General features: G+C 46.2%; 4 protein-coding genes and 1 long non-coding RNA gene across 9 annotated transcripts; 1 reads left to right on the top strand and 4 right to left on the bottom strand.

Annotated features, from left to right (window-relative positions):
• Positions 1 to 4,766: 4,766 nt before the first annotated feature.
• LOC112350570 lies at positions 4,767 to 6,452 on the bottom strand. Of its 5 annotated transcripts, none has more exons than XR_002993816.1 (7): positions 6,329 to 6,452; positions 6,239 to 6,282; positions 5,703 to 5,795; positions 5,418 to 5,648; positions 5,282 to 5,366; positions 5,120 to 5,228; positions 4,767 to 5,017 (listed from the first exon to the last, which is right to left on the bottom strand). It is a non-coding gene; the product is annotated as an uncharacterized LOC112350570 (long non-coding RNA). The 5 variants fall into 5 exon arrangements; XR_002993815.1 differs by having other exon boundaries at positions 6,333 to 6,452; XR_002993813.1 differs by having other exon boundaries at positions 5,703 to 6,282.
• Positions 6,453 to 6,556: 104 nt separating this feature from the next.
• Positions 6,557 to 9,820, bottom strand: LOC9634193 (subtilisin-like protease SBT4.10). The gene is made up of 10 exons (XM_024686960.1): positions 9,630 to 9,820; positions 9,428 to 9,528; positions 9,174 to 9,338; positions 9,012 to 9,117; positions 8,429 to 8,924; positions 8,288 to 8,379; positions 7,978 to 8,226; positions 7,809 to 7,923; positions 7,553 to 7,745; positions 6,557 to 7,488 (listed from the first exon to the last, which is right to left on the bottom strand). Exons 1-10 carry the CDS (start codon positions 9,704 to 9,706, stop codon positions 6,905 to 6,907), a joined length of 2,178 nt encoding a protein of 725 aa, XP_024542728.1. The 5' UTR covers positions 9,707 to 9,820; the 3' UTR covers positions 6,557 to 6,904.
• A 256-nt stretch (positions 9,821 to 10,076) lies between these two features.
• LOC9634590 lies at positions 10,077 to 11,142 on the bottom strand. The gene is made up of 4 exons (XM_024686855.1): positions 10,668 to 11,142; positions 10,515 to 10,618; positions 10,369 to 10,466; positions 10,077 to 10,317 (listed from the first exon to the last, which is right to left on the bottom strand). Exons 1-4 carry the CDS (start codon positions 11,119 to 11,121, stop codon positions 10,077 to 10,079), a joined length of 897 nt encoding a protein of 298 aa, XP_024542623.1. The 5' UTR covers positions 11,122 to 11,142.
• A 77-nt stretch (positions 11,143 to 11,219) lies between these two features.
• Positions 11,220 to 12,882, bottom strand: LOC112350580 (eukaryotic translation initiation factor 4B1-like). The gene is made up of 2 exons (XM_024686999.1): positions 11,689 to 12,882; positions 11,220 to 11,634 (listed from the first exon to the last, which is right to left on the bottom strand). The coding sequence occupies exons 1-2, from the start codon at positions 12,864 to 12,866 to the stop codon at positions 11,364 to 11,366; spliced, it is 1,449 nt and encodes a 482-aa protein (XP_024542767.1). The 5' UTR covers positions 12,867 to 12,882; the 3' UTR covers positions 11,220 to 11,363.
• An 86-nt stretch (positions 12,883 to 12,968) lies between these two features.
• LOC9634589 (eukaryotic translation initiation factor 3 subunit K) lies at positions 12,969 to 14,316 on the top strand. The gene is made up of 10 exons (XM_002981923.2): positions 12,969 to 13,026; positions 13,081 to 13,209; positions 13,276 to 13,332; positions 13,396 to 13,446; positions 13,491 to 13,553; positions 13,602 to 13,652; positions 13,705 to 13,771; positions 13,821 to 13,903; positions 13,957 to 14,052; positions 14,105 to 14,316. Exons 2-10 carry the CDS (start codon positions 13,090 to 13,092, stop codon positions 14,210 to 14,212), a joined length of 696 nt encoding a protein of 231 aa, XP_002981969.1. The 5' UTR covers positions 12,969 to 13,026; positions 13,081 to 13,089; the 3' UTR covers positions 14,213 to 14,316.
• Positions 14,317 to 14,702: the final 386 nt, after the last annotated feature.

The raw sequence follows: 14,702 nt of genomic DNA, 5'->3' as shown, positions 1-14,702 counted from the left end.
CTGCTTATGTGAGTGGGCTGAAGCTAGGGATTCAGCAAAGGTGGCAAAGTGGCATCACTTAAACATGTGCACATACAATGGAGATTGAGAACTTGATATTTCTAGTGGGCTAGAGAGCTTTAGTCTGTCACCTTCTGATGTTGTTTATGCCATTTCCAGGGCACAATCTTGTTCCTCCTATTCCTGTTGTAGATCCAGCTGTGTTTGATCAGCTCCAACAATACAAGAGCCTCTTGCAATAGTAGCAACAACAGATCGTTCTTTCCTAGCAGCAGCAACATGATCAACTTTTGGAGGAGCTCAAGTCATTCAAGCTTCAAGCTTCTTTTCAACATCCACCTTGTTATTGCTTGCACCACAAATCCAAAACTCATAATAGAAATCACTGCTGGAAGTTGCATCTAGAGCAGTGGCTAAGGAGGAAACAGGAGGTATAGCTGATAGCTCCAGTTTTCAAGGAGAGAGTACCTACCAGGCCAGGTTGCAACAAAAAGCCACTGAAGTAAAAGATCATGGCAAGGCTTTTGCACAAGTGGAGTTCATGATGGAAGAGACCATTGCAACTGTGACACAAGGCAAGAAGAAGAAAATCTTAATTTCTATTGAGCTTGATCATGCACCAGCACCAATTGCTGCACCATCTCCACTTACAGCAGTGCAGATGCCCTTTCCACATACATCTGCAATGACATCTATAGTTCCTGCCACAGCTTCTCAACAAACAAGGATTTTGCCTCATGATTTACAGAAGAGTGTTTTTGCTTCCTATGTTATCATGGAGATAGTTCCAACTCATCTTTGGAGTAAATCCAGGTGCTTAACTTTATAGTTTCACTTGCTCAAATGTATTCCAAGTTTGGCTGATCAGTTGGATCAGTTTTCTCACCTTCAAGCTGACTCTAGGGCTCCTCCAGCACTTTCTAATGAGCTTGTACAACTGGTGCAGACTCTGATAATCTTGGATCCATTGCTCCAATCACAATAGCTGGACAGGTTTTTGAAGAGATATCCAAGCTAAGATAATGTATTAAGTGAGACGACCCTACTCCTAGAGCCAGAGTCAAGCAATGTGAATTCTACCATAGGAATTATGCTGAAAACATTTGCTGATCATACAGTGCTTCTAACACTAACAAGCATTTGCCGCAGCATACGCACTTACGTTCATGGTGTGGAGGCCATGGTGGATTTCCTAGTCTTGGATTATGAGTCTGCTAGAGCATCCACAGTGGAGACCGTGTCATCCTTGGTCGCGCTTGGCATGAAGCAATGGATTATGAGACAAATGGCGTTTGGGCATTATGATAATTTCCAATAGGCAGCATTCTACAATTCTTCTCAATGAGGCATGGCTGACGTCTTCAATTTGAGCAGCCTAAGGTTGTGAACACCGTTGAGGCAGAGCCACCAATATATGATGATCTTTCAGTGGTTTTCCCAAAGCTTCCCAGAGCTTGCCCAAGCTGGAACTCTATGATGACCCAAGGTTGAAGTGTTCTTGGAGAGATAAGGAGGACTCCATACCAAAGCTTCCAGGTCCATCACATACTCAGATGGATGTGCCTTTGTTGCAAACTCCTTCTATTGCACAACTACTAAAGATTAAGATGGTGGAATGTAACACAATTGCTGTCTTCCACACTGGCTCAACAATATCATCTTAGGATTTCTCCTATCTATACTCATCTATTTAGAATGCACTCAGGACTAGCCAGTCACAAGATATACCAAAGATTTGGTAGCGTACTACAAAGGATTTGGAGACAACAACTGACCTAGGCATGATTTTGCTTCTATAGCCAGTAGAAGAGCTTTAGAGTACTTGTGGAGGTTATGCCAATGTTGTGTTTATACCAGACTTAGTGAAGGAGGTTATTGATGATCCCTAGGCCAGATGCACACTATTTTCTCTTGAAGTCAATGATCTTCTTTTATTGCCAGGCATTTGGCACTGCAAAGGAGTTTTCACTTAAGGCCAGCTTTTGTGGCAATATGTTCACCCGTCTATGTTCTCTTGTTTACTAACATGTGGACACTTTGTGGGCCTCTATGTACACTATAGATGCTTGAGGTGAGTTTTGTTTCATCACAAGGGGAGAGTTTTTTGCCTATGATTTTTGCACTAGCTCTTCATGGTGACTCTCAAGAGACTCCTCTTGACACTCTTCATTCATTAGCAGAGACTTTGGATGTGTTGCATGTGAGTTTTGGGCTCACAAAGCTAGGGATGCCACAAGGTTCCAGCAAGTTTTTCTATTCCAACTTGGAGCAGAATAGATATTACCTTCAGGCCTTGTTTAAAGCAATTTATCCTTTTGATGATTGCATAGCGACAAAGGTGGTGGACACAAGATTCACACCTTCAGTGCTTGCTTAGTGAGACTCCCAGCTCTTAGAAAGCACATAGGCACTTGTCTTCTACTCAGCACAATAGGTGGAGCACGTTTCCCCCAGCTTTGTGATCTTGACGTGCTAGTGTGTAATATACCTTTTGGGGGAGACACCACTTCATGCACCCTCCAAACTTCTATGGCTAATTTAGGACATCTTCAGCTTCCCATCAGTGCCTTGGTTCATCATCCAACTGCACTCAATTCAACTTTTGGGATAGTGGTGCAAGTTCCTAGGACACCTATAGGACACTTACAACAACTTTGAACTCCCAACTCCAATCTTTGTTCTTTCTTTCTTCTCCAGGTCACAAGGTCATTAGAAGTAGCCTCTTGCTTGGGTTGTAGCTCTTGAGGTGGTATTAATCTTGTTTGTCCAGAAGCTCAAGTTTTCCCAAGTTTTGATTCCCCTTGGGCTTTACATCTTACACCATTGCCCATCTATCCAGTAGTTGCCTTTTCCATCTTTTCATTTGGTACCACAATTTAGCTTGACACAATGGTTTATAGGCACAGAGTCTTTACATAGACAGCCTCCACCGTTCAGCAAAGTTTCAGTAGGAGAATCTCTTTCTTCTCCACGTTCTAGCAACAATTCTATCCAGTGTAGCTATTTCGATACTTATAGAAGTGAAGCAAAGTCTTTTAATGGTTGGTTTGGAGTGCAGAAGGCATCTAGATCTGTTTTAGGCATGCTTCCCCAATTAAAAGCAGTTCTATAGATGAAGATTAGAGATTTGCCAACTTTCACTGCATATTGTTGTAGACTTCTAGCTTTTGATACAATCCAGTTGGCATTTTTTAAGAGCTCTTTATCTCACCATGTGGCTAGCATTCTTTTTGATCAAGCATTAGTACTTCCCTACCTTGAGGCACTTTCCTTTCCATCTATTTTTTGTATACTCCCACTTTTTGCACTTACCACTATTGAGCAATGCAATTCCATTTCATGGCAGATTTTGGGTACTTTTAAAGGTTTGAGAACTTTAGAGGGTGTGATTTAGGTCTGAGTCTCTTCACTAGACCTTGGCTTTTTTTTTTCTTTTCTTTCTTTTCTTTCTTTTGAGTTTACTTAGTTGTTTTTCTCTTTTTCTCACTTTTCTCAATCTTGGGTCTAATTTGACTACTAAATTTTCTCCCCACAAGTTTTTCATGGGTTTTTTTGTGCCAGGTTGCCCTTGGAGAGAAAGATTCCAGGAATATTCTTAGAGTGAGAGGATTTTTCATATAAAGGTTATATTAGGGCCCACCATGCTTGTATCTTTATAGAGATTTCTTGAGTGCTTGGAGCAAGTAGATGGGCCTAGACAAAATTCCCAATTTAAATCTCTACTGAAGTATGTTGTTTAAGAACTATATAGAGACAAAGAGTCACTGCTGGAAGAAGCCCTATGTCTGAAACAGATGCTCATCGATCAAGCGTTTTATCTAAAGCGGGACAAGGTTCATGGCTCCATCAAGTCCATTGAGCTCAAATCTTGCCAGCATTTGCAGAGATGCATTAGTGATGGCTACTGAGTTGATAAGCTCTTGGTAAACACATCAACCCGGGCTTGACAGAAGAGAAGGAATATAACACTTTCTTATGCAACATTGGCTTGGTAGGGCATGGGAAACCCAAGACATGTCCTGCCATTAGAGACTAAGGAACCAACCTAAACTATCTATCAGTGACGCTCACCAATCTGGAATAGTGATGAAAACTCTCACTAGTGTTAGTGATTCACTAAGCATGTACAGGATTGGTATATCTCCACTGATAGGGATCAGTATTCTTGCATTAGTAACATTCACAATGTGGTTCAGTCGCTGTGTAAGTAGGGAAGAAACCTGGTTTTTGAGATTTAAAGGAGAAAACATATTCTAACATAGCACAATATTGAACACTTAAAGAAATAATAATACATCTTTTTGGGGGTCTTGCAATGGCGAACTAGAGGCATGAGACCACAACATAAATTGATTTTCTTATCACTCTTGGTCCCTGTGGCACAAAAGAATGTGCTATCAGTTAAAGCAACTAAGTTATCTGAAGTTCTATATTATACATGTTTTTGGGGGGTCATGGGTGCCTAGTTGGAGGTAGGGAACAATTGTTAACCTCTCTTGCTTGCTTGATCAAGATCAAAATTTGGTAGCATTCACACACACTATCATGATTAGAGGCAAAGGTAGCAAGAGTCCATCTTGTGCAAGACTAATGGTGGTGGAGATTAAGGTAGTTACAGTGTTGCCTTGCTTGCAAAGGAAGTTTGTAGCTGGGTGGCACTTCGAAGATGGCAACTTAGACGTCGGTGCTGCAATGAGATATACAGCTTATACTGAAAACAAGCATGCTAGAAGATTTATAATAAATCTAGTATGAATGAGAGGTAATTAGGGGTGCTGAATAAGATGGTGTGTGTATGGTTTCATGCAATCTTAGGATAATCACACGGAGCTTTTTTGGCCCAAAATGAAAAGTTGTGCTAAGTCAGACTTATAATTGAACTTATAAGTCGACTTGTTAATCCGGGGCGGCATGGAGCTGCGGTGCTGCGCTGGCGGCTGGTGGGGTGCGGTGCTGGCGGTGCTGGGCAAGTGCCTGCTCGGTTGATCTGTTCTGGGAAAGACTGAGAGAGGCGTTCCTGTAGAAAAGGAAGTGACGGATCAGTACAACTATGAAAGGATTTTCGAGGAAGAGTGAAAAGAGGTCATGAGAAGTGCTTCACTACTGAGCGTGATGATACCTGGCAGCTCCACTGCTTTCTGTCAATCCGGCTTGAGCGCTGTTAGACTTGGTGTTTATCCGAGCTTCCTTGGCTTTGGTGTTGAGGCCACATCTCTCCTCAATGCATGCTGTGACAAAGAGAGAAAAGAGAACAAACTCTAGTTCCACAAGAGGAACTTACTTTCCTAGTCTTCATGAGTTTGTTCTCAAGCTCGGCCTTCTCGGGCTCTTCTTCTTCCATCATCTCCGACAGTAAAGGCATCCGACTGTGCTGCATTCCTAGAACATGAGGATGTGTCATAGTTCTGCAACATTACCGGATCAAAGTCGGGCTGGAATGTCTCCTTTGCTCGGGTATGCCTTCTTTACTTCAGCATCTCAGCATTCCTTGAGAGACGCTAAATTCTGCACCAAAGAAACAAGCTGCCATGGATCATCAACCAAGAACTGCAGAAAGAAAGGGAGTAAAGTTAGCTATCTCAATGGCGAACAATGTCACAGGAGATGGCGTTGAGCTGCTTTGCGCATGTACAACATCTCCATTAGCACTAAAAAACAAAAACCAAGTGTAAAGAGCCTGGAAAACTCAAGAGAAAACTTACAGTGAGAGCCAGGAACTTCCAGCGAGTCATGCTAAGAGCAAGAGTGATTCGGATAGCAATCTCAGGGCGTTGTCAAAACTCCTTCCAAGGTAGCTAAATGCCATGCTCGTCCAAATACACATTGCGTACACATAGAAAGAAACCAAAGCTTAGCTAGCTTCCAAAGCCTTGATCAAGTAGCAAATCGTCAAGGAGAAAAGTGGATTATCGGCATCCATGGGTGTGGATGCCATCATTGCTGCCAGGTTTGCTCATCTTGCCTCGCACCATTGCAACGAGAATGTAAATCACTAATTGAGTGACCGAAACTTTGCGATACAAACCTCTTCAGCAACTGGCGAATTTGGATAATCACTATCATATATCAAGGCAAGAAGAACTCTCTCAAAGCTCTCTCTTTCTTTCTCGAGCCTCAACTCAAAGCGAGGCAAAGAATGCGAAGAAAAAGAAGAATACAGGCAAGGGAAAAGCACGCATTGATCGCACAAGACTGACTCCATGCAATCCTAGAGAGATTGAGGGCATGAGGAACTTACCTAGCAATTGACATCACATCCAGATAATCCGATCCGAGAGCTCCCTAGTACCAAAATCGATTAGCAACAGCAGCAGAAAGAATCCAATACCAACGAGAGGACGAGCGCGATGCAATGCATTCCAGCCATGGATTGGCAAGATCATCACCAGCACCAAGCGCGCCATCGATGGCGCCAAAGCGCCATCGCACAAACCCTAACCTGGATAACATAACAGCTTGTATAGTTTTAGAAAGCTTCTCTGCAATGTCTACAACAGTACTTAATGATCTATGTAGAAGTTGGTGACAAACAAACAAGAACCACGTGTTTCCAAGAGGCCAGAGAATGGGGAAGTGGAATTTGAAAATGTAAAGCTCATGCATCGTCCTGAATTACATCCCGCTTTGAGTGACATGTCAAAATCGCTGCCAGAGAGAAAACCTTCCACTCTTTCGATTGAGGCCTGGTAAGTTTTGGCAGAATGGTTTTGACATCTCAAAACTCAGCTCCGATTCTCTTGTGATTTTAAAGAATTGTTAAAGCCTCTCTGCCGTTCTTCAAAGTCGTTTTCCGTTTGAAAGAACATTATGCTTAGTGTTTGATACGTATCTGTCCTGAAGAAATGTTTGTTACTTCCTTTGTTCCCTGTAACATTAAAATATAGTAGTACCATGATACCTTCCGTTAAATCTCAGAAACCAATTTCTCTTCCCCGATTGCAAGGCGACTCACCGCATTGACCACAATCGGGCTGCGAACAGTGTGCGTGTTGTCATACCACACATACTCACCATACACGTACTGTTGAGGCAGGAAATCATAGTTCACAACAAAGTTGAGCGTGAACGTCTTTTGCTCCCCCTTCTTGCTGAACATCAAGCTCGTTGGGTTGGCAGTAACACTGATCCCGCTCGGTGGAGTTATACCAATGCTATACGTGCTTGGCGAATCGCTGACACTGGTGAGAGTTCTCGTCACTGCTGCCTCTCTTGCCAGATTGGTGAGCGTCACTGACGGGTAGTTTAAGTCGCTGCCTCGGCCTCTGGTGGCAGGACAGTTACCAGGTTCTCCAGTCATAGCTTGGATCTGTCTTGCCGAGAAGCCAATGTTGCACAAGAAAGCGACGTAGTCCTGCTTTCCTACATCGTAAACAAGCCCCGGATCCGCTGCTGCAACCGGGTTGATGTGTCCTGATCCATAGTTGAAGGGACCAGCAACGTCATAGTCACCGTCGAGAATTGTCGTCCCGGTGTTGTCTTGCGTGTAAGCTATGGTGATGGATTAGAACTGTAAGTTTACAATGCTAAAAATTCTCGGCAGCTTTTAAGATACCTGTGGTCATGATCGCAGACTTGATCGCTGCTGGACTCCAATCAGGGTTCAAGGATTTGAGAAGTGTGCTTAAGCCTGCAACATGGGGACTGGCCATTGATGTTCCACTGTCGAACTTATACTTGAGAGGTGGCTTATCAGCTGCTTCTGACCATGCGGCAAGGATGTCCACGCCTGGTGCTGTTACGTCTGGCTGTTTTTCCACTCGCACAAACACCGTTAATCACTGAACATATACAATCTGCATGGCACAGACCTTGAGAATGTCTGAGACAACAGGGTTGGGACCTTTACAAGAGAAGATTCCCATCATGGGCGATGGCTTCTGATTAATCACTGTTGTTGGCGGTATAATCTTTGCGGTTGGATTCCTACAAGAGACCTCGTGATCGAGTAATCGAATTTTCAAAGCAAAACTTATTTACCCGCTTGACTTGATGTAGGAAGAAATAGAATTTGCAGCTGTGTTTCCAACTTGAGTAGCAGGCATCGTGAATCTGAGTGACAGCAATCTCTCCTTGCCATTTGCATCGTTTCCCATAATAAACCCAACCGCACCAATAGCCTTCAATCCATCAGCGACATCTTTGAAATCCACGGATGGAGGGCCGCAAAGAACTATCTTTCCCTGGGCTTTGGCAGGATCAAGAGCTCCAGGCGAGCAGCCCATAGCACTGCACAACGAGAGAAAGAGAAAAACTAGTCAAGCAAGAAAGAGTAACAATACAAGCTTGCCTTTCGGGTGATGTCGTGGGCGCAGGGATGTCCCTTCCATTCACCAGAGGATAGAAACTATTGCCGAGACTAAAATTGTTGATGCTTGATCCCTGAACAAGAAGTGAGCAAAAGAAAGAAAAATTCGCGGAGAGAACTTACTTGGTATACTGAACCATCTCCCAGGACGACGTTACTCGGGAAGCGTCGATCGATCGTGCTCGCAGCGACCGTCGTCACCCACGGCGCAGTGTTGTGTACAACACAACCGATGCCACCATTTGCAGCAGCTGCGACCACCACGACCCCTGTCTGCACGGCATGGAAGCTACCGATGGAGGCAACGTCTGACCAGTAGGGACTGTTTGAGCTTCCCACCGAGTAATTGATCACGTCCACGCCATCGCCAATCGCATCGTCCCAGCCCTTGAGAACATCGGCTCCCGCGCACTTCACCGCCCAGCAGATCTTGTACACGGCAATTCGAGCCTGGGGCGCGACGCCCTTTGCGGTGCCTCTGGCGAGCCCTAAGTCGTCAACGCCGGCCACACGAGCTCCCGCTGCTATGGAGGAGACATGAGATCCATGCCCAGTTACATCGCGAGGATTCAGGGGGCTGCCGCCGGAAGAGCCATAGTACCGCGCGCCAATTACTTTCCTGCAAGCGCCATCAGCGAAATCTCCAGCAGCAATACAAAAGAAGCAATCGATGAAACGATCGATCGAGAGATCTAATCCGCGTTACCTGTTGCATGTGAAGGAGGCGCTCGACGCACAGCTGCCGTGCCACTTCGCAGGAAGGGAAGCCGGCAGCCCGGCGTCGCTGAAGCTCGCCGACTCTGGCCAGACACCTAGAAGAAAATGCGGGAGATTTAAAGAAAGATTCGAATCGGGGATTGGCATATACCCGAGTCCAGTACGCCAATTATCATGTTTTCGCCCATTGTTTTCTTCCATAGCGAGTTTGCTGCGGTGTTTCCGGATGCGTCCTCCAGCCCTATGAAGTTTATAGAACGGGTTGTCTGGAGGGACACTGTGTAGTCCTCAAACACGGAAACCACGCCCGGCATCTCTATATAGTTCATGGAGAAAACCATATGAAATGTGAAATTTCAGTGTCTGTATGTGTTATGAAACAGCAGAGAAAGAGGTGGAATTTACGTTGTAGCATAGATGCTTGGCTGGGGAGCATCTTTGCAGCAAAGCCATTGATGGCTCGGGTGTAGCTGTGGACAATAGTTTCCATAGCTGATTCCACACTCCTGCCACAGCACAATACAAAAAAGCAAATAATAATTAGAACACAAACAGCTATAGAATCTATATATATTTTATATGCTGGGCATTCGGTGACTGATTTCACCTGTTGGAAACAGATGCCAGCATTTGTGCGTGGTGGCTAGACAGCAAGTGGCTGTGATGCTCATCAGCAGCACCCATGTACACAATGTACACCTTTGGATCATCTGAACATTGAGTTGCAATGCATGAAAAGAAGAGTGCCAAGAGCAAGGAGGAGATAAGGAGGCTGTAGCTATTGAGTGAATGGGATGATTCCATTGTGCTGCGGCGATGGAGGAGTTTGGAACGTAGGGTTTTTATAGCGTGGAAATGAGGATCGGATATGCTGGCTGGACCACAATTGATATTGCCCACTCAACCAAAAGAAATTGAAACGATTTTGTCTCTGTACTTGCTGGTCCCAACAGCGTCCTAGTTATTGCTTACAGAGAAACTCCACCAGCTAGATTTGTCGTCTCTAAAAAGAATGATCATTACAATGTTTGATTTACGAATCATAAGCTGATAATTATAATTTGATTGCGTTTATCCATTGGGATAGCTTCATTCGCCTTGCTCCAAAGTTGAGCTCAACCTTCACAGGATTTTGATTTGAAGGGCTTTTACTGAATCCGGGTGCTTCGTGGACACTAATTATCGCGGGCTTAGAGGCAAAGAGCACAATTCCCTCGCTTTTGCTGGTCAAGTACACTATGTTCCTCTTCTTGCCCAGTCTCTTTATAATATAATTGGAGCTACCACACATCCACCTAAGAAAAACAAAACAATTAATCAAATATGAGAGAGCCCAAGTTCTTAACCTGTAGAAGATTATCCATCTTGCATCGATCCGCTTTGCCATGTCCACAGCGATATCTCTTCTAGGAAAGCCCGAAAGAATTTGGATCCCCAAGAACACCTTGGACACAAGCAAATTATTTGGCGAACAGAGATGATATAAACTCACCCCTTTGGTTGCGTAAAGTTCTTGTATCCTCATAAACTCCGGAGACTCAAAGCGACCGGGACTCTCATCGATCTTTTTGAGCTTGGCCCATCGCTTCACGGCCACTGCAAAGAAGCTTTTCTTTCAAGCTTGATGAAACTTAGATTCACTTACTTGGAAGTGTAAGCCATGGCAAGAGTCCCAGGATGGTGACGAAGTCCCCCGGCTGAGCAATGTGTGTGAGCGTCCACTCGAGTGACTCAGTGGTCACATCTTTGCTCGCGTCCACCACGATCAAAATCCTCCTCGGAGCTCCCACTTCTCCGGAGCCCAAGCACCGAAACACATAGTTGCTAGCCGGCGTGGAGCACGCCGAGAAGCTAAAGAACTTGCCTCCTTGCCGCTCCGAAAGAGGAGTAGTGATGGAGAGCCGAGGAGCCGATCGAGCGCCGGCCAGCGAAGCCGAGGACGAAGAACACACGCAAGATCTTCGCGGAGGACTCGGAGTGTCGAAAATCTCCCAGTTCCTTGTCGTAGAAAAGCTCTGGCGACCCAATTCAAAGCTGGGACGATCCAAGTCGAAGCTTGGACGATCCAAATCCAAGCTAGGATCAAAAGAGCTGCTCATTTCATCCCTTTTACTTGAATCTCTTTGAATCTCCCAAGTAATAAAATACTATAGCACAACAGGACACGGCAAGGATGAGCGGTCGAAGATACTTTCAATGTAAGAAACGAAGAACACTGTGGATTATTAATAAAAATTAATAGAGTAGATCTCTCACCTCCGTCGCCACCCCGGATTATTGTAGAGCACGAGATCATGGTGGGCGACGGTCGTAACACAAAATCGCAAAGCTGTTGGAATCATCACCATCGATCAACCTTTGGCCGATCCCTTCCATTCTCCCGCTTCCATGGATCGCGCCTTGTAGCGGGAGGGCTAGTGATTCTCGACTCGTCCTTCCTCCAACGATCCGACGATACCCGTGCCTTCGAATGAAGCTCTTTGACCAGCTGCTCGAGCTCCTGTTCCTTCTCGGCTAGTTGCTCCTTCACGGCAGGGTCGGCGGTGCTATCCGCTAGCTCTTTCAGGGACACGATCTCTTCCTTGAGCTTCTTCTCCTCGTCAGTGTCGGGCCTATAACACAACATCAGGGGAAGAACGAACACGAAACTTTACAAGACTACTTACCTTTTGCTCTCGAGCTCCATATCCATCTTCCGCCAGTCCTGTCCTCGTTGCTCCAGCAACACCTCCCTCGGCTTTGCGTTCCCAAAAGGGTCCACTTTCTGGCGTGGCTTTGGCTCAACTGGAGGTGCTTCCACTTCTGGAGGACTCCCCGGTCGACTAGAGTGACTGCTGGATGGCCGACTGCCATGTTGTTGATCAGCAGACACTGGAGGCGGCGAGTTCTCCAGCGGGAGGGTCCGGGGCCTTAGATTCAACCGTGGCCTGCGAGGGGCCTCATCGCCAGCTTTCCTAGCGCCCCACTTATCATCGCCGGGAGAGTCATCGTTGCTCCTCCTGCTCCATTTGTCGCCAGAGTCGGGGCCGCCATAGTCATCAGACCTCCGAAACGACCACTTGTCCGAGACCACGGGCTTCTTGTTAGCTCCCCAGTTGTCATCAGCGTCAGCTTTCCCAAAACCACCTTTACCAAAGTCATCGGACCTCCTACCAATGTCATCGGATCTCCTCTCGGGAGGAGGCAGCGATTTCTTCCCAGAAGCCCAATTATCAACCTCATCCGCCTTGGAGGGAAGATCTCTATCGCCACCAAAGCGATCGCCACTGTACCGCCGATTCTCGTCGTCAAATCGCCCACCACCTCCTCCTCCAGCTCCTCTGGAAGGCTTGTTGGAGCTCCAGTCGCTGCTATCGTCGGCGCGAGAGGCCTCGCGCTCTCTATCGAATCCAAAGCCACGCTGATCGCGCTCCCTATCGCCTCTATCGCCTCTATCCCTGTCCCCGCGATCCCTGTCGCCCCGGAAACCGCCATAGTCCCGGAAGCCGCCACCCAATCGCCCGCCCTGCTCATAGGGCTCCTCGTCCGATCGATCCTTGGGCCCCGTCGGCAGCATCATCATCTCGTCCGACGTGAGGCGATCGCTGTCGGTGAAGATCCCCGACGATGCCGAGCTCCGCTGCTTAACACCGGGAACATACTTCCCTGATTGGAACTCCGCGAAAGTAAGCGTCTGACCTTTCTTCTTCTTGCTGGATTTCGCGGCGGCGGCCTCCCCCAGCGATGGAAACGCTTCCACTGGCAACGGCGCTGCTGGCGGTGGCGCTGTGGGCGCCGCTGCCGCTGCCGCTTCCGCTTCCGAATCGTCCGCCCAGGCGCCGACCTTTCCCCAAGGACGCGCCATTCCTGCTTGCTCTATCTCTCTCAGGTAAATCTAGGGTTAGGGCAAGCCACCAGGATCTCCGCACGCACATGAGAGAATATTCCTACAGGCATATTCGTCTGCCAAAACCCTCGCTCTGCCCTAATCCTCGAAGCTCAAGGCTGCGCGAGCCGGCGCTGAGGTATGTTGTCCATCGATGCAATGCGGCCTGGAATCGCGACATGTCGTGCTTTAGGTGGGAAATATGGTGTCGGAATGGGAGAGAGAGCAGGAGCAGCCGCAGCTAACGATGGAGCAGCTAGTCGCGCTCAATCCTTACAATCCAGACATTCTTCCCGATCTGGAAGCCTATGTGCAAGAACAGGTCCGGAAAACTAGTTCTTCGTTTTGTTTCTTTTTCTTGCTTTCTCTTAGCGTGTTTATTCTATAGGTTGCTACTGAGACTTACAGCTTTGATTCCAATCTGTGCCTTCTACGGCTTTACCAGGTATGCAAGCTCTTCTTGCCTAGTCGTTTCTTTCTTGCGCCAACTGCTTTTTCTCACGACCAGTTTGAGCCACGAAATCTTAATGTCAACATTGTGACTAAAATCCTTGTGAAGGTAGGCTTGTTGTGCTTCTAGTGCTGCACTCATATGAATTGCAGGCTTTGATGGCAATGCCAGCTCCGGATTTTGGCCTCTGTATGTGCCTTGTGCCAGAACGACTTGTAAGTTCTTGTGCTTCCGGGTTTCTGTTTTCTCACTTGGTTTATCAGCATATGCTACACCCGTTCTTTACTCTGGCAACTCTGTCTCACTACTTGGAGGTACTCCGCTCCTAGCCGCGCTTTCCTTCGCTTATGTTCATTTTCCTCTCAGACTGCTAGGTTCCGCGAGTTTTGGGACGAGGCTGCTCGTAATCGTGACATTTTAGAAGTCATTCCAGGTACGAGAAGATTCTGTTTAGTTTTAAAATTCTAAAGAGTTTGTTTCAGGATTTGAGAGCGCAATCCAGTCGTACGGGGTGCACGTCTTGTCCCTGACGTACCAAAAGGTCCCCAGGGCCGTCCTTGCAGAGGTAGAAAGAAAACTATGATACGAAGTATTGTGACGGACGTTCTATCCTTGCAGGCTCTGAATTTGGAGGGCTTATCGTTGGATAAGTATCTTGAATTTCATGCAGCCAACAGCGGTTGGAAGCTTCACAAGGGCCATGGCGGAAGCCAGGTAAGTCTCAGAAGAAAATGGCACTCACTGGTTGATCTCATCACTCCTATAGGTTGTCACGCTACCATCTAATGAATACAACGATCCATCGCAGAGGAAAAACGCTGGAGATAACATTTCCTTGGACGTGGTATCAAAGCTGTTTCCAGTGCTTGCATGATCATGTACTGGTTGATATGGTCTGCAAAGTGTCATATTTTTTCCTTTTTCAAATTTGATTTGCTTACACAACATGATGTGACAAGCAAGTTGCTACTTGTTTAGCATGGCGATGCAACTCTTGACGTGAAGAACAATTATGAACAGCGAGCTCCTTCTAAGCCCAGCCAGAAACTGTGTGTTGGTCAAACTCCAACAAGAGATTGTTAGACATTAAGTCAGGATAATATACAATCAAGTGATTACCTTTTTACCTAGTTGGCTTAGGGGTAGGAATATTTTAAAGAAATATTTAACATGGTGGATCTAGAAGGAGAACCAGGGTTTGGTAAACTTCTAATACCAATGTTATGATTCAGTGTGAAAAGACAAAAATCTAATCTTTCTAGAGTATGTTATGCCTTCTCTTGTGTATGTGGTTAAAGTTGATGCTAACAATTCTTCCCCCCAACTTATTGGTGATCACCCTTTCTAAGAACTATATATATTAG

The sequence above is a fragment of the Selaginella moellendorffii genome, unplaced genomic scaffold (assembly GCF_000143415.4).
Source record: "Selaginella moellendorffii unplaced genomic scaffold, v1.0 SELMOscaffold_51, whole genome shotgun sequence".
Taxonomy (NCBI): Eukaryota; Viridiplantae; Streptophyta; class Lycopodiopsida; order Selaginellales; family Selaginellaceae; genus Selaginella; species Selaginella moellendorffii.
Note: the sequence above shows the minus strand (reverse complement) of the source record. Positions and strands in the feature narration are given on the sequence as shown.